Genomic DNA, 25,473 nt, shown 5'->3' on the forward strand with positions numbered 1-25,473 from the left:
TTCATTGTTCTACAATTAGTAATTTGATTTGAAATATCTCATTTACTCATGTCTGCTCTGTAAATCAAAATGGGTACAAAACCGAGAAGCTTCTAAAACCGAGTTTGATGTTCTCCAAATAGAATTTTTATTTGAACGTACAATTAAGAAATATAAACTCGGTTTTAAAACTATAATAATTATTAGAATTCGTTTTTAAACCAGAAATGTACTCGGATTCGGTTTACCGAACAGACAGGATTATTGAGATTTTCGAAATTACTGGTGTAGATCGGTGTCAGTATAATTATAGTTACACATTTTTCTAACAAAACCTTGGGACATATATTACATATTGCACAAATTGTTTTGTTTTTTTTTTTGCCGAGCACAATTTTATAATTTAAAAATGGTTTTGTGAAACTCCTTAAATGATTACGATTCTTTTAAAATATATAAATTTCTAGGGGTTATTCACCCCTATTCTGCATTTCGATTACGCAATGATCGAAAAAAGCTATTCCAATAAAAAACTGAATCGTAAGAAAAATAAGAAGCAATTTCATTTCATTTCAATGCTTTACGATTGTGTGTATTCTGCATTTCGATCGTAATTCCGTTTCTGTAAGTTGTTAGGTGGCGGAGAGTCGAGTCGAAATGCAGAATACCAAAGTTGCCAAAAGGAGAAAATTTCGATTCAAATTGAAATGCAGAATAGGGGTCATTAAAGTCCATATGATATGCATTCTTGGGACCTGTAAAGATAATGAAATCAGATAGAGAGAAAACGGTGGATAGTTTTCACCCCTATTCTGCATTTCGGTTACATTTACGCATTCAGTTACGCAACGATTGAACAATGGTATTCCAACAAAAAACTGAATCGTGAAAAAAAGAAGAAGCAATTCCATTTCGTTTCAATGCTTTACGAATGTATGTATTCTGCGTTACGATCGTACCTACGTTTTTGTAAGTTGTTGTTTATGTGGCGGAGAGTCGGATCGAAATGCAGAATACCGAAGTTGCCAAACGGAGAAAATTTCGATTCGAATTGAAATATAGAATAGGGGCCAGTTTTAGGATTAGGCCATAAAAGAAGTGCGGAAAAAGTTTAGAGTGTAGTTCGAAAAGTAGTTTAGATAGAAGTAGAGGAAATAAGTGCATTGATACAGTTTGGTGGTTTTGAAACCAATTGATGTTTTATTCTGGATAGATCTGCAAATCGTCAAATAATCGCTTTCAAAGTAAATCGAATAGAAGTAAATAGAATAGCACAGTAGCAAAGGAGATGTTCAATGGTTTTTTCCCATTTTTTTTGACATTTTACGATATGGCTTTGCAAAAACGAGTTATGACTTTTTTACCGACAATATTGAAAATATGGACTATTGTGTGTTTAATGCCCCAAAGTATACTGTGAAAAAGTGACTGATAAAAGTGTTATCAGGATGCACTAAATTACTTATCCCCGTATTCATAAAGATATTAATCGCTTATTTTAGTTTTATTACGCACATTTTCCATTCAAAAATAAATAAAAAAATTCCTAAAATAAACCATCAATAACTTTATTAGGCATTTATGAATATGGAGGTTAATATATAATAACTGTTACACAACTAAATGCATTTTATTTGAAATATTCCTGATATATACTGAAATATGAGCTCGATAGTTTTAAATAAAATATCCGAAATTTTTCTAATTTAAAAAAATTTTTTATTTTGTTCTATGATGGTTCACAAATAATTTTGTTACGTTACTTTCCTGTTAAAAAAATTAAGACCAACAGCAGTTATTACAATTCTATTTTATTAAAAAAAAATATTACAAAATATTTTTGGCATTAAAAATTACATACGGAAATTGTATATATAGTAGTAGTACAAAAAAAACAACAAAGAGATGTGTTTCATAAATTGTGATTGAACAACTTCCGTTGCGATGACGAAATTAACCCAACAAATGAGGCACAGTTTTTTGTATATCATCACAGCGTTCATTAAGGTCAGACTGTGATAAGAAAAAGAGAATATAAGAAAGAAAAGGCAAATTAAAGATTATTGTATAAAACTTAAAAACGGAGAAAGAAAAAAAAAACAACACTTACAGCATCTAAGCCTAGACAAGCGCCCCATTCAATCAATGTGATACGATGGTCATTATTCGAGTCACACGATTCCAAGAAGGGAGCAATACAATGTTCCAAACTAACCAAAGGAGCACGAATAGGGAAAAGTTCGTGACGTGAGACGGAACGATCAGTGTCACCATCCAAATCACACCATTTCCAAACGGCAGCATTGGCCCAACGACGGGTCATATTGGTTTCAGCTTCCAATTCCATTTGCATGTAATGTTCGGTAAGTTCATCACGTTCGGCCAAATCACGCATAACGTTGAAAAGCCAGTCACGCATACGGCGGGGGAAATCTTTCATTTCCTCTTCGGTACAATCCTTTTGGGCATGACACTCACCGTAGTAGTCAATGTGCAAATGGCTATTGTCGGGATTAAGGCAACCAGGAGCTTTGGTGTCGCACAAACAACGTTGTTGATATACGGAACAATCAGAAGACCAAGTTTCATTTTTATTGGTGCAAACGCGACGACGAACATCAGATTCCTCTGGACATTCGGGAATACAAACACATTTAGCCTCAACGCCTTCGAGTTGGCAAACACGACCAGCACCACAGTGCATTTTCTCGCAGGGATCAACTAAAGTCATTAATATACAGATTAGAAAATATATCCTTTTTCACTTTATAACAAGTTACAAAACTTTTCGAAAGATTTAAGTGGATTCAAATTATATATATTTTTTTCAATAAAACTTACTTTCAATAACGGGATTGGTCAATTGATTAGTTTCAGCCACAAATTTAGTAGCAATTTCATTTTCACGTTCAATATCTCTATTCTACAAATTAAAATTTAATTATTTGATAAATAGCTTTGGATTACATATGAAATATCTATACTTACAAGATTCTTTTCCTCCAATTGTCTCAAGAGTTCTTCATCACTTTCATCCAAATCGAACAGATCCAAATCATCTAAATCACTGATGTCTTCTTCTTCAGCTTTAATATGAGCAAAGGCCAACAGGCCAACGAGCATCAGCAGAGCCCACTTCATGGTTCTAAAATTCAAATCGTTTTAAATGTTTAAATTATATTGGTTTTTTGATTTAGTCTAAAATATTAAAAGAAACGCTAAAAATTAAATATAATAATGTCTTTGTAGATGGTGATAAGAGTCGGCTCTCTTCTCTATTTTATCGCTCATTCTCAGGGCACTCTGATTTTTCATAAATACATGTACATACATAAGCTACATTCATATAAAAAAAATACTAACTTGTGATGGCTTTAAATGAATGAACTACATATTTTTAAAACTGATAATTTTGGGAAAAACTTTAAGAGGCGTTTTTAATTGTGAAGATTTTTAATTAAGATTAATTTTTTAACGTTTTTTACATTTTTTACTTTTTAATTATTACTTATAGTGAATTTATACTTCAAGAGCGAGTGAAAACAAACCACTTTTAGATTCTCGAACCGTTCCCACCACAATTGGATATCTGCTCCGGAACGACCCGATTTTTAATCCGTTAAAGATTGTCAATTCAGCAACAGCTGTACCAACCGGACGTTTTTTCACCAGGGAAGAACATCCAGTTACAGTCAACCTGTTACAGCCAACAACAAATTCTTGAACAACAATCTTGGAACTGGAACTTCTGGAAACCATCCCTCGGTACATTGTTTGGTTTCTAAAATATTTCTATAAAGTTTTCAAGGCACTATTTGTTTCAAAAATGTAACAAATTTAAACTTAATTTTTCTTACATACAACTGAAGTAGAAAAGGTATGTATGGGGACATATCTAGAATTGCTATTTCAGTAAGTTATATAATATAATAGATTCATTTTAGATTTCTGATCATTGATGAAAATAATCCATGCTTATGAAAAACATTTCGTAACATTTTTTAGTAATCCGGTATATGCTGGAATTTGAGCGATTTGAAATCGACTGTTTTGAAAAGGTGTGATGAATTTCGATCTAGAAATATAAAAAAAAACAAAAAATCGTTTTTGACGATTTCAAATCGATTCGATTTTTAAAATTAATTTCATCACACACCTGCACTGAAAATAATCCATGCTCAACTTTACGTAAAAAATTTCCGTAACTTCTATTTTCGTAATATTTACAAAAATTATACACGAAGTATAATACGAAATATTATTTAATAAAACCCTTTTCTAAGGAGTGAGATCGAAAAATTCTTAACATACATATATGTTTATAAAAAAGAAACCACTAAACTTACAGCTTTATTTTTTTTATTTGATTCAAAATAATATTACTATTTACAAAAAAAAAATATTTTTATAGTTTTAATCACTATTGATGAAATTTTGAACCCTTTTCGGAAACCCTTCCATTAACGTTTTTATAGTGCTTTCTGTCACTTTGCTCGAAATGTAGTCCATCTCCATTTAAAATCTACCACACTTTTGGACACCTTTTTTGTACTCTTCAATTCTCTTTTAACAAGAGCCCAATATCTCTCCACTGGCCTTAGCTCCGGGCAGTTTGGAGGATTTGCCTCTCTTGGTACAAATACCACATTATTGTTCTTGTACCACTCAAGGGCTTGTTTACCATAGTGACAGGATGCCAAGTCAGGCCAAAAATAAGTGGACACATTATGAAGTCTTATGAATGGAAGCAGCCTTTTTTGTAAACATTCCTTGATGTAAATTTCGGTATTTATAGAGCCCGTTGTAACAAATGATTGGCTTCTTTTGCCGCAACTGCATATTGCTTGCCATACCAAGAACTTTCTGGGAAATTTTGTCTGCTTTTGGGTCCTAAACTTTTCTTCAACATTCCCTCGAGCATTAGCAACATAAAACTTTTGACCTGGAAGTTGCAAAAAATCTGCCAGAACATACGTTTCGTCATCCATTATGCAGCAAGAATATTTTTTTATAAAACTTGACTTCAATTTCCGTGCTCTGTTTTTGGCCTCTAAATTTTTAGCAGCGTTCCTGTCAGGAACTTTTTGAGCCTTGTATGTTTTTAAACCTGCATTAGCTTTAACTTTTCGTACCAAATAGTCCGAGCACTGAGCTAACCGAGCTGCTTTCCTACCGGATGTGTTGGGAGCTCTTTTGAAAGTGCGTTCTATTTTTTGGCTTTAGAAACATCATGTGGACCATTCCTTCTACCTGAACCAGGTTTTCTATCAACTGACAAGTTCTCCCGGTACTGTTTAATAACATTGGAAACAGTTTGACGGCAGACCTTTGTATGCTTGGCCAACTTTTTGTAAGACCAAGTTGGGTTTAGTTGAAAATATTTAATAATTTCAGTACGCACTTATTTCTGGTCATTCATTTTAATCAGATTAACAAAAAAATTATATAATTGGCATTACACATAATAACTGACATGTTTTTCAAAGGTAACTTGATCAAAAAAAAATCAAATAATACTTTGGTTGAAAAATGTAATGAAAAACGTGTGTTAAGAATTTTTCGATCTCACTCCTTACTTTTACGAAAGTACGAAAACCTTTCGTAATATTTTTTTCTTAAATTTTAGCGAAATTAAACATAATGATATTAATTATATTATGATTAAATAAAACTACAAAATTTTTTTAAAATTTAAGAAAAAGTATAATATTATTCTCGAATTATTTTCATAAAAAAAATTTAAAATTCGTGTGAAGAATAATTTTGAACTAAAATTAGAAAATTTATTTTAAAATGAACAAAAATGTTTAAATAAATTAATATTTCGTAAATTTAACCATATTTATTCAAAATTCCCTTTTTTCAATTTATGTAAATTAATTTTTTAAAGAATATTTTGCATTATACTAAAATATTTCGTACAATTTCGTATATATTACGAAAGAATTTCCTGGTGCAAAACAACCAACGATTCGTACAATGTACGACATTTTTCGTATATATTAGGCATGGATTTTTTGCAGTGTATGTATATAAAGGTTGAAACTGAAACATGTTTTGAATTAAACCTTTTTTAAGAGAGTTCTTAAGTTTTGTGATTCAATATTTGTTTTTTATTTTTAAACATCGTATTGTACATAATTAATAAAATGCTGGAGAATTCACATATTTAAATTCATAATACTCAAACAGATTATTTTTTCGTACTGCATAATTTTCAAATCATATGTATGTACGTACATCTGTTCAACATCAGTTTTTGTAATTAATATTTACATTTGAAACGTTTTTTTTATGAATGTATATGCATATGTACTATATGCTAGCAGGCATCATCATTTTTATTAAAAAAAAAAGAATTCCATTAAGATTTAAAAAAAAATTAAACCATTTCCTTTTGTGTTGCAAAAATGTTCATTTAAATTTTAAAAATTTGCAATTGATTTTCAGAAGTTTCTAAATCCATATATTTTAGAAAATATCAATTACATATGTATGTAAATACATACAAAAATATTTATGTATATATTTCAGAGAGTTCCAATTGAAATTCAGAAATTTAAATAAAAAAAAAAATAAAAATACAATTTGAAAAATGAGAAATAGAATTTTCCAATTTTAAATTCTTTGAAATTGGTGTGAGAAAATTTAAATGTTTTTCTCTCTTAAAAAAATAAATCATATGCGAATTTATTGCTGTACAATAGAATTTAGCTAAAGGCAGAAAAACTGACAAAAAAGTAGAGATTACAATTCTTAGAAATTTTAAAAATACTTATAAATGCAATACAATCAGAGAATATATCAATTTATACATCATACATATAAAACAAAATCTATTTAAAAGAACAGTATATTCGGTATCAAAACCTCATAATGCATGCACTCATTTATTGATACCCATACGATTCACTATCGGTATGTGAAATGAAAATTTTGAAGTGGTTTCAAAGCTAAATTACGAATTCGTAATAACGATGGCAAAATTAAAGTAATATGCACAGACAAAATGTAAGAATGTTTTTGAAGAATTTCAGTTTTTATTTAAAAACAGAATTAGGATATTTTGATAAATGAGTTAATTAACAATGGATGCTGCAATAATAAAATATTTATCGTGCTATAAAAAATCTCAATTATAATTTTTCCTTGTTTTTTTTTAACAAAAAAAATATGTATATGAAAAATGTTTTCATCAACGGAAATTAAATTAAAAACATACTAAGTTTCTGAGTATTAATAAACTGATAAGGATTAGATGATAAGCCGCCTATAATTTTACAAAAATAATTGAATAAATAAAATATATTAAATAAAATTATTTTAAAAATGTTAACAGTTTAAAACAAAAATTTGAATTATTTAGTTTATTTAAAAATATAATACTTCTTTTAAGTATATTCAACATGAGAGGTCAATATTTCTTATCTTTTTGTAGTAATTTATATATTCAGGGACATGACACACAAACCCGCAACATTTAGTTTATGATTGTTTTGTTTTATTAATTTTTACTGGGTATTTTATGTATAAAAAAAAATGTGAACAGTAGGAAAAAATATGAATGTGTATCATAAAATCTAAATAAAAGCGTTCAAATAGTGTGTGTATGCCACAACCATATGGTTGACATATGAGAAAGATAATTAAAGCAACAAAATTGTCTGGTTTATAATGTTTTTAACAATTTCTTGTACACCCTACAAAGGTGAAATTCAGGCCAACTAATTTATTGTTTTAAATATAAGAGTTGGACATATATATTTTTAAATTTTTCTCAGTAATTTACGTGATACTGTATCCTAGGGTAGTGAACGCAATGATCGCTTATTACCAGGGCAAGGATTTATATGCAAATGAATGTTTGTAGTCAGTAACTCATAAAACCTTTTAACTAGTTTTCTTTTTGAATTTGGTAGAACATGGCATCGATTTGTAGTTGCATATTTTTGTATATTTTGTTATAAATGCATAAATTGCAATTTTGCTTTATATATTTTGCATATTTCTTACATTTTTATAGCATATTTTTTAATTTTTCTTTGTATTTTGTTTTCTCGGTATTTCATATTTTTACATACAATTTTGATATTTTTTAATATTTTAACATTTTTTAAATAAATATCAACGAACTTTGATTTAAAAACAAAATACTGGGTTCTATTAAATACAATTTTACATAATTTTATTTAATTTTTAAAACCACAATAGTGCGGAAGGTATTTTGAATTTGTGCTGTTAATTGTAACGTCCAAAAGGATAACTTGATTCAATTTTTCTTACTTCTCTCTCACGTCCATAATTCACTTAAAAAACATTACCAAAGCTTTTCACTTTCAGAAATTAGATATGTACTATTTAAAGTTGTTTCTTTGTCATTCTCGAGGTCGTGGTTCCGTTAAAGTGGTATTATAGTGCATGAAGCATACATAAAGTTTTTGTTGTCAAAAATATGTACCTTCATAAAGAACTATTTTGTTCACATTTTTATTGCATATTATAAGCGCATATTTTTAAATTTCTAGTGCATGAAAATCCTTGCCCTGCTTATTACACATTCTGGATTTTAAGATATACCTGTCTGATTCTAGATTCGGATATAGCGCAGTTCAATCTTTCAGAAAAGCATACTTTGTTCTCGGGATTAATCTATCCAGTCCAATTAATTATTTAGTTTTCTTGGATCTAATATTTGCCTAGTACCTTCATCGGCGATTTCACAATACTTTAGAATGTCCCATTGATTTCACCATTTGATGAGCTTTCTATCTTGATCAATAATAACTATGGGAGGAAGATTTAACAAGAGTCGCTTGAGTTGCAGTACTTAATAAAAAAAGTGTCCATCCTTCTGCAATAACTCATCCTTAACGCTTCCTTTTGGCAGGATTATAAACTAATAGTAGGAAAGAATATTAGTGCGACAACAATAGTCGCATGTTTTTTGTGGTGCGTCGTATGGACTCATGGATAAGATATTTATACGTTTCAGACCAATTTAAGAATTTTGGCATCGATTTGTTAGAGCATATTTTTGCATATTTTACCCATAAGAGCATAATTTTGCATGATTTGACTTTTTAGCATATTTAAGGCATATTTTCGAGTTTTTAGAGCATATTTTACTCTTTTAGTGCATATTTTGATGTTTTCGCTTTTTTTCGTTTTTGTACATTTTCAAAACTTTATTAAAAAAATAAAATTTAATTTTTTTATTTTTAATTTTTCAGCCTATTTTACAATTTTGAAATCGTTTGTAGAACTTAAAAACTGCAAAAAATACATTACTCTCACGAAAACCAATGTTATAGTTTTTTGTTCAATAAAGCATTATATTTTAAATCAGGCATAAAACCTATTACTTTTGATTTCATGAGACCAATCCATTTTTATTGTTTAAAAAACTAATTATTGGAATTTATGACAACACTGATTAAAATGTCAGTTTAGAAGCTATGAATACAATTGGTAGAAATGTGTCAAACTTTGTCCGTTTGAAATATGTATTTTGGGGTCCAAATGGTTTTATGTTATTTATTGGTTATCTGAACGTAAAACGGAATTCTATTAAACTAGTTCTTCAAACTATGAGATGAATCAATTATAAAAAATCTTGTAGGATGAAATATGACACTAAACATTTATTATTTCATTACAATTTCTGTCTTTTTGAGCTTTTCAATGTTAAAAAATAATGAAAAATTTTATTTTTAGAGCATATTTTTTAAATTTTAAGTGTATGTTTTGAGTTTTTTACGGCATATTTAAAGTGCTTAGAACACTTTTTTAGAGCATGTTTTCGGTTTCCCTGATTATAAGAAATGGTCAATTTAATATTAATCTAAATCTTTAAAATTTCTGTTTGATACAGAGTGTCTCCTAGTCCAGTCTAAGTAATTTTTTAACTTCTCCAAAAAACTTTAATTTTTTATTAGAATATTTTTTTTTGCGCTTTAAATTCCAAAATTGTCTGTTAAAGTATCAAAGTATTCTGTTGCTAACTTGATAAATATTATGGTCACTTGGTTTTTATATACAAAATTGCTATATGAGTAATGAATTTAGAACAGTGGGTCTAATATACATATACACTTTTTTCTTTAAAAAATCCATAGAAATATAATATTTGTTTGTTAAACATAATTTTGTTTTAAGTTACTTAGCACGCGACATAATTCAGGTATTGTCTTTGGAGATAAGTGCAAGGATTGCAAATACTTTAAAAGATAATTATAAATTTAGTTTGTGACAGTAAAAAACAAAACTTTATAACTGTTAGTATTCACTCGAGACCATAAGGTCCACTGCGAGACTAATGCTCTTGACAAAACCTTATAACTGCGAGAGTCAAAACTGCAATATCCCTCATTTCGTCATGGAATCTATTATCTAGCCATTTCAGCACAAAATTCTGTATCCTAGGACAGTAGCAAATTTTATGCTCGATCGACTCTCCTCAGCCGTACATAACCTACAATAGCCCGGTATGTTGCTCTCTCACTTGCTGACAAAAAATTCTTAGATTGCGTCTATCGAGTCCTATAAGTTTTTTATTAGCGCCCATATAATGATTGGACCATAGGGCCTTTGATACAAAGCAATTCAATCTACTATTCCACGGCTGGTTTATGATGTTGCGAATTCTTTCGAATCAGAAATGAGCGGTTTTGCCATCCATTGCCTGTTATCTATATCAAGGTTAGAACCAAATATTACCAATTCGTTCTCACGTTATTACCATGCACATTACTAATGCTCCTAATAGAATTTCTAGAATCTACAATCAGGCGCGAATGTACTGTGCTAATATTATGACACATACATACATATGTATGTATGAATCTTATTGGTTTATGTGAACTAATAGAATCACATTTAAAATCATATGTATTTAAGAAATTCGAAATTTAAAATTCCAAAGTTTTATTTTATTCTTATATTTATTTTTCCTTTACGTTTCTACTGTACATTGATTGTGATTAATAATTTTCAATTAGATTGCATCTAAATTACCCAATCAAGGAAGACATGAAGGCGCGCGCAAATAAATAGAAAAGAGTAAAAAACATTATATGTAATAAAAAATTGTATAATGTCGGTTAAATTAAAATTGATGTGATAGTTGGCCTTGCAAAGTTAAAAAGAAACATGCACAGTATTTAAACGTGTTACATAGTATAAAATGCAACATTATGTTTAAGTAATAATATATTAAATGAAAAGAACTGAAACAACTGAACAGAAATTAATATAAATATTATGGGCCTTTTATAACAGGGTACTAAATTACACCGTCCGACACTCAAAAATTATAGACGAACCAGATGATACAAGTCTAAAACTATAGAGATTAAATGAAGCAAAACCTTTAACTTAGAAAAAGGGCTTCACTTTTAAATTTTCATTAAGTGTTAACATTTTATATCCTTGAATATATTTTTTGCAATAAAATTGATTTATTTGAATTCTGCTTAGGTTAGCGAAGCACTCCGGGCTTGCTAGTAATGTATGTTTTTAGAATTTTATTGAGACTCTCGTTAAAAGAAAAAAAGTTTAATTAAAATTGATATATACAAATTTTGTTAGCAATTAATAATAATAAATTTTAATTAACTTTTATAAAATTGAAATTTGAGATTTGAAAATAAAAATTTTAAATACTTTCAATTAAAATTGTTAAATTCAATGAACTTGATATTAATAATTTCTCTCAATTGTAGGAAATTTGAACTTATTTAAGTAAAAAATAAACTCAATATTTTTGCAATAATAACAGCAATACTAACATTGTATAAAAAAAAATTCACAATATTTTTGCAACAACAAACATTTTGTTAACTGTTAATAATAATAAAAAAAGAGTTCAATTAACTTTTGTAAAAATGAAATGAAATTTGAGATTTGAAAAAAAAAAAAATTTCAAATACTTTTAATTAATATTGTTAAATTCAATGAACTTTGTATTAATAATTTCTTTTATTAGTAGGACATTTATTTTGATTGGATTTTTAGCTAGAAAATTTCTAAATTTGGTTCACCATCATCATTTTATGTTATTTTTTTTTATTAAAATAAATGCACTCTTTTTAACAAGATTTAAATTATTATTATTTTTTTTTGTTTAAATCAACCATCAATCACAAGATCAAAATTAATTTACTTACATTTTTTCTAAAAATAAATTCCTTTTTTTGTGTTAAAACTAATGAACAGATGTTGGACTAAAAGATGTTAAAAAGGAAATGTATCCAAAAAACATACACATAAACCGTCAAATACTTAAAACAAAGAACAAACGATCTATCGATTGAACTAAACGATCAGACAAACTGTATGAAACTAATTTGGAAATGGTCACTAGTCGTGAGTAAAAGCAAGTTGAAATAATACACAAACAAAAAATATATTTATATATTCCAGTAGATTTCCACAAAAAAAAGAGAAAAAATAAAACTGGAAGAGAACTAATTTTGTTGTGCGCTCTAGATGATATACAAACAAGTAAATAAACAAAATTCTTTTGATGAAATCATTCATAATTGCAGATTTTGTTTTACAAATGGATGCAAATATTATTTAAATTAAAACAGAAAAAAAAGAAAAGCGACGCATTATTGGCCTAAGACATAAACATAAAATATTTTGTGTGTGCCCTACACCAAGTAATTAATGAAAGGCTTTAAAAATTTTTGGAATTATTCTTAAAAAAATATCAAAAGTTTATTAATTATTTGTAATCTGCTTGTAGTTTATCCCCCATATATATAAATGCTTAATAAAGTTATTGATGGTTTATTGTAGGAATTTTGTATGGAAAATGTGCGTAATAAACTTAAAATAAACGATTAATATCTTTATGAATACGGGGGTATATGTCTGGAATAATTTATATTTATTTTTTTAACATAGCTTAGTTTCTTACCTTTTATTTTAAATTAGAATATCCAAACTGAAATTGTAACGAAAATTATTGAAAAAATTTGGATTTCAAACTGAAATTTTAATAAAAAATATTTAAAAAAAATTGATGAATAGAATAAATTTAAATTTAATTAATTACATTAAAATTAAAAAATAAATAAATTTTAAAGCTTTTTAATTACATTTAACTTGTGGCATAATAATTGATTTTTTAAATAATGATCATAACAAAAATAGAGGTATGTTACACATTTCGATCGGAATGGTTTCAATTCCATAATATTATTCCGATCGATTTTTTTAGCTTCTCCAAATTCCAAATTAGTACATATGCATGTAGTTAGTTCCGAAAAACATAAAATTTTATAGATTTTATTTAAAATTGCTTCTGTGTAGATTATCAAAACCAAAAAGTATGAATTACATAGAAATTTCAATTTCACAGAAAGTGATTTTCTGTGACAGCCTGATAGTTGTATATATCTTGGGAAAATGTACATAGATAGTTAATAAAAAAATTTAATATTTTTAATATACAGTTGTGTTCAAAATAATAGGAGTGAAAATTTGAAAAATTTTGAATATTAATTTTTTAGGGAAAGATTTACATTTTTAATTAAATATTTTTATAATTTATTTATTTAACTTGTTCTCTAATTTTTATAACCGTTATTTTGAATGTTGAAGAAATTTATATAAAAAATATATATTTTTTTAAATTTATATACAAAACCTATTGTTCAAAATAATAGGAGTATTCGATTTAAGTTGAACTATTTTTAAAATAAAAACAAAAACGAAAGCACTTTCATCTAAAATCTTATTAATTAATATGTGGCAGTACAACATCAGTCATTTTTGTAAAGATTTAATTTAGAATTTGGGTATATTAACCTCCGGAACTTGATGTCCTTCCGACAACGGTTTTGAGGGGTTTGATGACACATGTCGTGGCCGATTTTCAACAAATATACAGTAATTTATTCAGAAAGCCTTAAAAGATGTTATACGCGAGGTCTTTTAACGTTTTGATTTAGAATCAGTAAGTAGACAACCATGTAATGGCCTACTTCCTATGGAAGGAGCTTCCACCAATTTAGAATCAAAAATATTTTTATACGACAACACCGCCATTTTATCAAATTTGTTTATTGGGAATATGAGAGCATATCTTGTACTAATATGTGTACCTACAACATTTGGGGTACGATACCATTTTACAATTTATTAGACCATACCATTTTTGTCAAGACCCATCATGAATCATTCCTATTATACAACTTCCTTGAAAGTTGGTTAGAGCTTAATATTTTTCGTTTAATGGGCTTCCAATGTATTTTCTGAATTCATTTAGATTTAAAAATTTAATTTCTTGTCGTATTCATGCAATAAAAATTCATCCATTTATGAAACCACCTCTAAATATGTTATTTGGCAAACTTAATATGCTTAATGGTCTGAAATCAAATTTTTTTAAAAAGATTTGTTTATAAATTAATCTGAACGAACTGAATATTGATCACGATGTTTAATAACTACAATTTGGCTTAGTTTCACTAGTTTGGGGCGCCCTAATGGGATTAATTAAAAAAATGATAAGCGCTTATGGGAAGCTGTTATAATTTTTGAATGAAATGTCTATTTTTTATAAGAAAGCCTTAAAAGATGTTATACGCGAGGTCTTTTAACGTTTTGATTTAGAATCAGTAAGTAGACAACCATGTAATGGCCTACTTCCTATGGAACGAGCTTCCACCAATTTAGAATCAAAAATATTTTTATACGACAACACCGCCATTTTATCAAATTTGTTTATTGAGAATATGAGAGCATATCTTGTACTAATATGTGTACCTACAACATTTGGGGTACGATACCATTTTACAATTTATTAGACCATACCATTTTTGTCAAGACCCATCATGAATCATTCCTATTATACAACTTCCTTGAAAGTTGGTTAGAGCTTAATATTTTTCGTTTAATGGGCTTCCAATGTATTTTCTGAATTCATTTAGATTTAAAAATTTAATTTGTTGTCGTATTCATGCAATAAAAATTCATCCATTTATGAAACCACCTCTAAATGTGTTATTTGACAAACTTAATATGCTTAATGGTCTGAAATCAAATTTTTTTAAAAAGATTTGTTTATAAATTTATCTGAACGAACTGAATATTGATCACGATGTTTAATAACTACAATTTGGCTTAGTTTCACTAGTTTGAGGCGCCCTAATGGGATTAATTAAAAAAATGATAAGCGCTTATGGGAAGCTGTTATAATTTTTGAATGAAATGTTTATTTTTTATGAGAGATTTTTAAATATCTGACTTCCTAAAGTATTCAAAAAGTCTTTTAATGAAATTACCATGAGAATTTTCATTTTTGTTCGCGATATTTTTATAATTTTCAAGATATTTGAACAGATTTCATGTTCGTCAATTCTGACATTATCTTTCAGGATTTTAAAAGAAAAAATTATGAACTGACCTCAAAATCATCTAAATATAACAGTTTTATATCATATTTTAAATATTTACTACGAATAAAGGAAATTAATCTAACTTAGGTAAGATAATATACGGTACTCCTATTTTTTTGAACAGTCGTAATCGGATATGGATTTCGATAAAAGTTAATACCAAAAAAACTAATGAACCTATTTATAAAATGACATTTGTTTTGTATTTTAAACACTTATCAAATAAATATCGTGAAAAAAAATATTTGATTTCTTTAAATCTTTTCTTTTTAAATTAAGCTGCACAATTATTTTTCTGTCTCACTCCTATTTTTTTGAACACAGCTGTACGTACTAGGGAAATCGACATATTAATTTTATTTTAAGGAGTGAGATCGAAAAATTCTTAACACACGTTTTTCATTAAATTTTTCAACCAAAGTATTATTTGATTTTTTTTTTTTTGGTCAAGTTACCTTTGAAAAACATGTCAGTTATTATGTGTAATATCAATTATATTAATATTTTTGTTAATCTGATTAAAATGAGTGACCAGAAAAAAGTGCGTACTGAAATTATTAAATATTTTCAACTAAACCCAACTTGGTCTTACAAAAAGTTGGCCAAGCATACAAAGGTCTGCCGTCAAACTGTTTCCAATGTTATTAAACAGTACCGGGAGAACTTGTCAGTTGATAGAAAACCTGGTTCAGGTAGAAGGAATGGTCCACATGATGTTTCTAAAGCCAAAAAATAGAACGCATTTTCAAACGAGCTCCCAACGCATCCGATAGGAAAGCAGCTCGGTTAGCTCAGTGCTCGGACTATTTGGTACGAAAAGTTAAAGCTAATGCAAGTTTAAAAACATACAAGGCTCAAAAAGTTCCTGACAGGAACGCTGCTAAAAATTTAGAGGCCAAAAACAGAGAACGGAAATTGAAGTCAAGTTTTCTAAAAAAATATTCTTGCTGCATAATGGATGACGAAACGTATGTTCTGGCAGGTTTTTCGCAACTTCCAGGTCAAAAGTTTTATGTTGCTGATGCTCGAGGGAATGTTGAAGAAAAGTTTAGGACCCAAAAGCAGACAAAATTTCCCAGAAAGTTCTTGGTATGGCAAGCAATATGCAGTTGCGGCAAAAGAAGCCAATCATTTGTTACAACGGGCTCTATAAATACCGAAATTTACATCAAGGAATGTTTACAAAAAGGCTGCTTCCATTCATAAGACTTCATAATGTGTCCACTTATTTTTGGCCTGACTTGGCATCCTGTCACTATGGTAAACAAGCCCTTGAGTGGTACAAGAACAATAATGTGGTATTTGTACCAAGAGAGGCAAATCCTCCAAACTGCCCGGAGCTAAGGCCAGTGGAGAGATATTGGGCTCTTGTTAAAAGAGATTTGAAGAGTACAAAAAAGGTGTCCAAAAGTGTGGTAGATTTTAAACGGAGATGGACTACATGTTCGAGCAAAGTGACAGAAAGCACTATAAAAACGTTAATGGAAGGGTTTCCGAAAAGGGTTCAAAATTTCATCACTAGTGATTAAAACTATAAAAATATTTTTTTTTTGTAAATTGTAATAATAATTTGAATCAAATAAAAAAAATAAAGCTGTAAGTTTAGTGGTTTCTTTTTTATAAACATATATGTATGTTAAGAATTTTTCGATCTCACTCCTTACTAAAAGCTGATTTTCTTGAGATATTCTCATTGCCCAAATTTAATTTTTATTTTTGGATAAAATATCTGAAATTTATTATACTCCTCATCACAATAGAAGGTAGAGTTATATGCGTTCGTGTAAGTATATCGATCAAGTCAGAAACATTTAAACCATTTTTTTGGTGCAAGGACGAAGCTTATGAAAATAAATGAAATCGGTACATTGTTATACCTAACCCTATACAACCGGAACAGCCGCATTTTGTACTAAATACAATGCCTTAATCGTCTATAATTTACTTATAACCATTGGATTTTGCGATAAATTTCAACATAACAATTTCTAATATAATACTCTCCTAGAAATTTTGTGAAGATCGGCCCATATTTTACCCTGACTTCCATATAAAGCTTTTTTTAGAAAATCAGTTTTTCATCAATAAATTGATTAAATACTTATGTATATATAATATATGTATATTAATAGTTATTAATATGTATATTAATAACTGGTGTAGAGTATTATTTGATCGGCCATGTCCGACTATATTTTTATACTTTTTACTATTGCGATTGATTTTATATGCTTTAAATTCCGATTTGCATTCATAGTTATAAGATGAAAAAAAATTTTGGGAATTTTTTTTTAAATTTCCTTATAATTAGTTAACATTTTGAAATCGCTGAGGCAGATTGATTGTACGTGACCTGGTGAGGCAATGGACCTATTTAAACCTAATAATGGGGTTACTCCTCTTAGGCTTAATGGCGGGGTACAACAGCTTTCTGATAGCTCTAAATATTTGGTCGTGATCGTAGCTGGGAAGCTATCTTGGAGTATGAATGTATATATAGAAAGAACATTGGAACATGGCGGTGTATAAAAGGTGTACAACATCTTGTGATGTTATGAGATATACTTCTCATTGTTCAAAGAAGAATTCCCAATAAAACGTTTAGTAGATCTTCTAGCCAAAAAGATGTCAATAAGCACTGCTGACAGAATAAGTTTAATTAGCAAATGGAATTCTTGTTAAGTATATATACTAGCCAAACAGGCAATGGCAATGAGAAACAGGCAGAGGCAATGAGAACTGCTGACAGATTTAGTTTAACTGCAACTGTTTCAGTGGTCACGCAAAAAATCATTGTTTTTCTGCCGCCATCGCAAAATGCCTCCTTCCGTAAAAAGTAATTGTTTTTGTTTGTATACAAATGGATCCAAATCAACGAAAGAAGTTGAAGGTGACATTTTCATTGAATAATTTAAGAATAAGATCTTATTTAAACAGGTGAAAAGCGAAAAGAGATTATATGTAGACCTAGAGCGTTGTGACCTCATATGGACGTAAAATTTCCTATTTTCTTGGTCTTTGCAGCCAGATTATCTGGTCTTTGCTATTACTGAATACTGTAAATTTGGTAAACATTGTTCTTCTATAAAATGACTTTTGTAGAAGTTGTGATGAGAGCGAAAAGGATTTTTTTCTCTTCTATATCTATTTTAATTTTCATGATACTTTTGAACCTAAGTAAAGCTGCGTCGACAGTTCGAAGCTGGGGGAAGGAAAGTTTCAGAATATTCTCTTGTACGAATCTTCTGTTGTCAAAAGTGTCAACATAAATTTTAATTACAAGAGTACAGTATTCGCAAAAATTAATTAACAAAATTGACCAAAAACGATTTTGTACAATATGTTTAAATATCTAAAGGTAACGTATTTAGGTATACATATTATAGTTAAAAGGAGGCAAAGGATTTTTAAATGAAAATGAAGCATGTGTTAGACATGTTCAGAGTAAAAATGATTAAATACTAGTATTATAAATGAAAAAGCTATTTGCTAAAAGATATCAGTAACTATATTTTTGTTTTAAGGTAGTATTAACTTGGGTGTAACATGAACGAAAAGTCTTAATAATGGACTGAATTCGCTTTAAAATTTAAGGTTGTTATTCTGCAATAGTATGCAATTTCTTAAGTGTTACTTAAAAATTGTAACGAGTATAACTATATATTATATATTATGATAATAATACAGACCTAACACAAACTAAAATATCAAACAATACTAAGATTTGTTAGTTATTTTAATAAGAATTTTGAAAAAATAAATAATAATACTTATAACATTACAAGTATTAAATATTTAATAAAAATAATTGTAAAAATCTTCTTTCTTGCTGAACATACATAAATAAAGAAAAAAAGTAAATAATAATTATACATATAAGAAATAACAATAATTATACTTAACTGTGGTTTTCTGATGATTTTATTTATTATATACACAAAATACATATTATTTTAATTAATTTTAAATTTATTAATATTACTGTTAATTACAACAAAAATTGCCATTATATCTTTACCTTAGACATTTTACAAAAATACATAAAATATAAAAAAAAATAAAGTAATTAAGAGGACTTTATTAAAGTATAGAGAACGTATAATAAACTTTAGTTGTTAATTTATTTTATTTGTTTGTCTATTATTAATCTTATAATATTAAATATTATTTTAGTTGAGAGCAGCATAGAAATTTTTAAATTTCTTAATAAACATATTATTATTGTTGTTGTTTAAAATAGTAAAAGGCAATTGTAAAAAAAACTTACATAGTTTATAATAATTCATAAGCATAATTATTTTAAAATGAATTTTATATATTTTTAGTTATTGTTTTAAAATCTATTTTATTTGTTTAATTAAATTTTACAAAGTCTTGGAGAAATAAAATTCAAAATATTTATAAAGTAATAAAGAAATATGTATGTATTTTATGAATTCAGTATACATATGTATTTTGTTAGGTATTTATTTACCTATAATAAGTTTAAAATATTAATAAGGTTTGTTTTAATTATTTTGAGCAGTTAGTACAGTTTATAAAATATTTTGTTGATTTTTGTAACAATAAGTAAGAAATGCAACAAAATTAAAGAAATTTTATGTTTTTTAATGAAAAATAAATGTTTGATCCATTTCAAGCTTTGTCATGGTAAAAAAAAGATGTATACAAAATAGGCAAGATAATTCAAAATATTTGTATACAAATTTGTATTACAAAATTAAGTATTCAACAAATAATATTGAAAAAGAAAATTTAATTTTAAAATGTCATGTGTTTATTATAGTGACTTTGTAAAAAATAATTTAATATTTAGTTTAATTATAAAATCGTAAAATACTATTAAAGTACAACAAATTTTGCTGTTGTCTTTTAGTTTTTATTCTGTATTTTTTGTTTCGCATAAACTTAAATGTTTTAAAAATATTTTTCATTGTTATATGTGTATTTTTGCAACTAATTGTCAATAGTGAATTAAAAAGACTTATTTAACAAAAAAAACTTAATTCTCTTATTATAATAATATCCCAATAAAAACTTAAGATTTTCGGCTTTTTTTTAATAAAATTGAGTTCTACTCAAGGATATTTATACATTTCCTATGTTTTAATCGTAAGAAAAAGAAGAAGCAATTCCATTTCGTTTCAATGCTTTACGATTGTGTGTATTCTGCATTTCGATCGTAATTACGTTTTTGTAAGTTGTTGTTTATGTGGCGGAGAGTCGAATCGAAATGCAGAATACCAAAGTTGCCAAACGGAGAAAGTTTCGATTCAAATTGAAATGCAGAATAGGGGCCAATATCTTTCAAAGATTACTTTTTTATTTGATTGGAAATTATTGAAATTTTTATATAACATGCTTTTTTTGGTTACGATGGAAAGTTTTTTTCTTTCATATTTCATATATGTATCTCCTTTTAATTGCGAGTAAAAGATTTTGTTTTCACCTTTAATTTAACTTATTTAAATCTCGCAAGAGATAATTTAAAAAGGAATAGTATTTTTAATGTAGTCTTTTAGTATCTATAAAGACTTAGAGGATGTTAAGTAATTGTAATTTTCCAATTCACTAACAATTACATGTAATAATTAAAATGATTGTAAGAAAATTTCTTACAATGAAAATATTTGAATTGTTTTTTATTGTAAAAAAATGCTTGTAGGTGATCCCTACCAAACTTTAGAAAATAAGTAGACAATTTTATTTTTAGCTTCTCATACACACGCTTACAGCCCTTTCGTTATTAATCCATATTCTACATGTTATTTACATTCGAATGGAAATTGTCTTCGTTCGGCAACTTTGGTATTCAGAATTTTGATTTGAAACTCTATCACTAAAACAGCAACGTAGTTACGATTGTAATGCAGAATACACACAATCGTAAAGCATTTAAATAAAATGGAATTGCTTTATCTGTTTCTAACGATTACGTTTTTTTTTTTTTTGGAATAACTGAATACGGAAACGTAACCAAAATGCTGAATTGGGGTGAATAGAATGATTTTGATATTGTTGACCTTTTTTGATTTTAATATTTTCGATATTTCATTACAAGAATATATAGAAAATATGACTCCCTTTAAAAACAATTTTCAAAAATTATTAAAAAACATGATCAATTTAAGTTATCCACAAACTAGTCTCCTGTAAACATTATTGGAATTCATAATCCGTTTAGTAGTCCAATGTAATGCAGGCATGAATCATGTTTTTTTTTTTTTTGAAACCAACATGGACATAGCCAGCATTACAAGGGACGATGTTGCGGATCATGTAATCCTATAATTAAAACCAGGGAGTAGTTTTGAGATTACTCTGATGTAATGTGTGGATGGATTACGTGGTCCTCACCTAGGACAATGCAATTTTAAATTATGTTTTTGAGCAGTCCTTTGAGCTCTTGTGTGCAGTAGTCTTAATATTTGCAGAACAGTATAAAAGATCAATCAAAAGTTTCTACAGAGATATTATTATATTCTATTGTTAAAGTTAGATTTTTAATTAAATTTATAATTATAATTTTATAAATAAACTAAAGCTGCTTATTTCTTTGTTTTATTTGTAATTTTATAAATAATTTATTTTTACTCTAATTTTTAGACACTGTTTAAATAAACTGTAATGCAATACCTTTTCTTTCTTGATGGGTGTTGTACTTAATTTTTATTTGTTGTCTATTTATTTTTTATATAATAAGTTGTATTTAATATATATTTATTATATATTTTGTTTTGCTTTTTATTTAAACTTAATATATAAATTCTAATATTTTTGAGCATGTAGCACACATACCTAAATTAAAAAGAGAATGTAATAAAATATGTATAAATTATTTACATTTTAAATATGAAGATTTATGGAAAAGTTGTTAAGAAATATATATATTTTAAGACGAAATATTAATAACCTTATTAAGAGGATATCTTATGATCGTCAAACTATTACTTCAAGTAAAATTTAAAATAATTTTAAATTGTATCATAAAACTTAATTGTTTTAAAACAAATTATTAAAATGTATTGAATACATAAATAAATTGCGTTCTTATTGGAGACTATACGAACTTAGTTTTGTTATATTATTAAAAATATTTTATAGAAATTATAAAAGTATATTACATACGAACGTAATGAGACCTAGAACTTTAATCAAATTTATCTTTTTTTAATATCTATATAAAATAAACATAACATGCATTCGCCTTGATATATATTTGTAGCTAGACTTTTCTAATTAATTTTTAATAGGAAATGTATTGAATAATGAAGTATATATATATTGAGGAAAACTATTATTTATTCTTTTTCAGGTTCCTGTTTTAGAAAATAATAATGATACAAATTCTTTGTCAAAATCTATAAATAGTTTCTAATAAACTACAACTTCTTTTGAAGTTAAAAATTCTTATAAATTATGTATATGAGGAGTACTAGAACTCAACTAATTTGTTAAATACTAAAACTAAGTTTTTGAAATCAAAAGAATAAAACATGAAAAAGAAAAGCATGTATCATACCTTTTACTTTTGAAATTATTGATAACTATCCATGAAATTTTAGCGTCGATATTTTCCACTAGATGATGGACCTCCACCATTAGTCATTGGATTGGGTACTGGTCCAGGGCCGCTATTGTTATTGACAGGCGGTTTGACATTTGGTGGTCCAGCATTATAGCCACCATAGCCAGGTGCAGGTGGCACATTATCTAAATATAGAAAATTTATATAAATTATTTATATATTAATATGTATTTTTAATTTATTACAATAAAGATTTAATAAGACATAAAAACGATTTTTTGTTCCAAACCTGAATATAAAAATGTGTATTTAAAAAGTAACCATCAAAACCAACACTTTAACATTTCAAATATAAAAGAATAATGTTGTTGTTTCGACTCGAACAATTATAGTAAAAGGTTCATTCATATCAACATATACCCAACAAATTGTTTAAAGTCAGACACAAACAACAATACAGTGGGGGTTGTCATAAATAGAATTGGATTTGAAAGTATCAAATAACATATCAGATTTAATAAAATCTAGTACATATCAGTTTTGTATTCGATCTATAATACGATTCGTTATTTAGCAAAAAGTCGAAAACATCATGAAAACAATGTATTCTTTTGGTCGTTTTTAAAACCAATTGGTTTCTATCACAACCCTCAACCTCCTAGAAACTTTACCAATAACCATATAACTGTCTCTATTGGAGCTGCCACAATATACTTTGAGTAAAAATTGAAATTGATTAATTTTGCAAAATTTTACTTACTATATGAATTATTTGGATTTGGCGGGGCACTGTAAGGATTCATGCGGTTTGAATTCATAGCACTCTGATGTTTAGTGGGACCGCCATTATAACTCTGCTGATAACCGGTACCAAAAGTAGGTGGCGGTACTTGAGGGTGAACTGGCGGTTGTTGGGGATGATGTGGTGGGGGTGGTCCAACCACAGGTGGTACTACAGGTGGTTGTTGCCAGTTTGGTGGTGGTTGAGTACCTGGAGGAGGCATTTGATTTGGTGGTGGCATAGGTACAGGTGGACCTGGGGGTCCTGTTGGTGGTGGACAACCCCACTGATTGTTATTCCAGGCCGGCGGTGGTGGCTGGGGCACACCAGGGGGTTGTGGTGGTGCATTCCACGTATTAGGTGCTGGTGGATAATTCCAATTGGGAGGTGGTTGATGCTGTGGAGGTTGTGGATATCCACCATAATTTGGTGGGGGCATAGCTGGTGCTGGTGGGCCCCATTGATTGTAGTTTGGTGGTGGTCCTTCGTGGTATGGAGGTGGATGTGGCGGCTGTTGTGGAGGCATATTATTTCTAAGATTGTCTTTAGGTGGCATTTTATTGCCCGGTTGTCCCATAGAATTACTACCGCCGCCACTATGCTGTTGATTCTTTTTCATTTGTAACTCTTTGCTATAAATCGATTTCTTTACATCCACCACCACATATTTAATGGAATGAGTTTTTTTCACTAAAAAAAATTATATATATTATTTTAGGTATACACCATGTTACATTAAGGGTATAAACTACTATAATCACTATAATTTGTTATAAATATTTATTTTAAATAAATAATATCGGAGTTATTTTGATCTTTTCCAATAAATTGGGTACGAATATTTAAACCAAGCAGAAAAATATTTTACTATTACATCATATAAAAATTAAAAACTTACATATAGCTTTATCAACGGCATCATAATCATCGTATTCGATAAATGCAAAGCCACGACGTTTGCCCGTAGTTTTATCCGTAAGAATTTTAACCGATACAACTTTTCCAAACTCTGAAAAGTACTCCTCCAGACAGGCTTCATCATGATTATCTTTTAAGCCGCCCACAAATAATTTTTTAACCGAGGCACTTTTATTCTCTTGAGCCTCACGTTCTGGACGAGGTAAAGCACGTTTAGCTTCAACAGCTCTAAAAAGTAGACATATTTTGCATTACACAAATTTTATTGTATACCCCGTATTTTGACCTCTTATACTTACTTGCCATCAATAATATGTGGACGATTATCTTGAGCCTTATCCACCATGTAAGCTTTGGTGTATGTTATAAAACCAAATCCTCTTGATCTTTTGGTGTTTTGATCTTTCATTACAACCACATCGACCACTTTGCCCCATTGGCTATAGAAATTACGTAGACTATCTTCGTCGGTATAGGGAGCTAAACCACCAATGAATAGTTTTCGTAAATGTTCTAATTCACAAATATCCTGGTAGATGAAAGAATACAAGAGATAAAAATGCTATTAATAGCCACGCCTTTCGTCCTTTTTCCAATTAATTTTTACTTACATCATCTTTATTGGGAATAATTTCAACACTGTCATCGCTATTGTTACCGTCATTCTTTTCCGACATTTTGTGAGTAATTAATTAAATGTTCAAATAATCAATATTATTACAAACAAATTCTCTGATTTTGGAGATACGGGACGATTTTTCTTTTGCGATAATTCTGTATTGATTTTCTGAAAGAAAAAAATATATAATGGCGGCTAAAACAAAGATGCCATCATTTACTTCGTTTTGACAATATATATA

The 25,473-nt window shown here is 28.2% G+C and overlaps 1 protein-coding gene across 8 annotated transcripts; it reads right to left on the reverse strand.

Moving 5' to 3' along the window:
- Window positions 1-1,812: 1,812 nt before the first annotated feature.
- On the reverse strand, window positions 1,813-25,421 carry LOC111681186 (ribonucleoprotein RB97D). Of its 8 annotated transcripts, XR_006940708.1 has the most exons (8): window positions 25,225-25,421; window positions 24,913-25,142; window positions 24,594-24,841; window positions 23,675-24,385; window positions 22,909-23,099; window positions 12,902-12,928; window positions 3,837-4,054; window positions 3,528-3,771 (listed from the first exon to the last, which is right to left on the reverse strand). XR_006940708.1 is itself a non-coding variant. In XM_046949711.1 (6 exons), exons 2-6 carry the CDS (start codon window positions 22,986-22,988, stop codon window positions 1,933-1,935), a joined length of 990 nt encoding a protein of 329 aa, XP_046805667.1. In that variant the 5' UTR covers window positions 22,989-23,099; window positions 23,675-23,810; the 3' UTR covers window positions 1,813-1,932. The 8 variants fall into 8 exon arrangements, 5 of the variants coding, with proteins under 5 accessions (XP_046805667.1, XP_023298735.1, XP_046805666.1 ...); XR_006940707.1 differs by lacking the exons at window positions 3,528-3,771; window positions 3,837-4,054 and adding an exon at window positions 2,968-3,124; XR_006940706.1 differs by having other exon boundaries at window positions 3,528-4,054.
- Window positions 25,422-25,473: the final 52 nt, after the last annotated feature.

The sequence above is a fragment of the Lucilia cuprina genome, chromosome 4 (assembly GCF_022045245.1).
Source record: "Lucilia cuprina isolate Lc7/37 chromosome 4, ASM2204524v1, whole genome shotgun sequence".
NCBI lineage: Eukaryota > Metazoa > Arthropoda > Insecta > Diptera > Calliphoridae > Lucilia > Lucilia cuprina.

Coding starts and splice junctions, on each gene's coding strand:
- LOC111681186 (XM_046949710.1), bottom strand. CDS start 25,290: ATGTCGGAAAAGAATGACGGTAACAATAGCGATGACAGTGTTGAAATT. Junction 25,143..25,224: donor TTATTCCCAATAAAGATGAT/GTAAGTAAAAAT, acceptor TTCATCTACCAG/GATATTTGTGAATTAGAACA. Junction 24,386..24,593: donor TGCCGTTGATAAAGCTATAT/GTAAGTTTTTAA, acceptor AATTTTTTTTAG/TGAAAAAAACTCATTCCATT.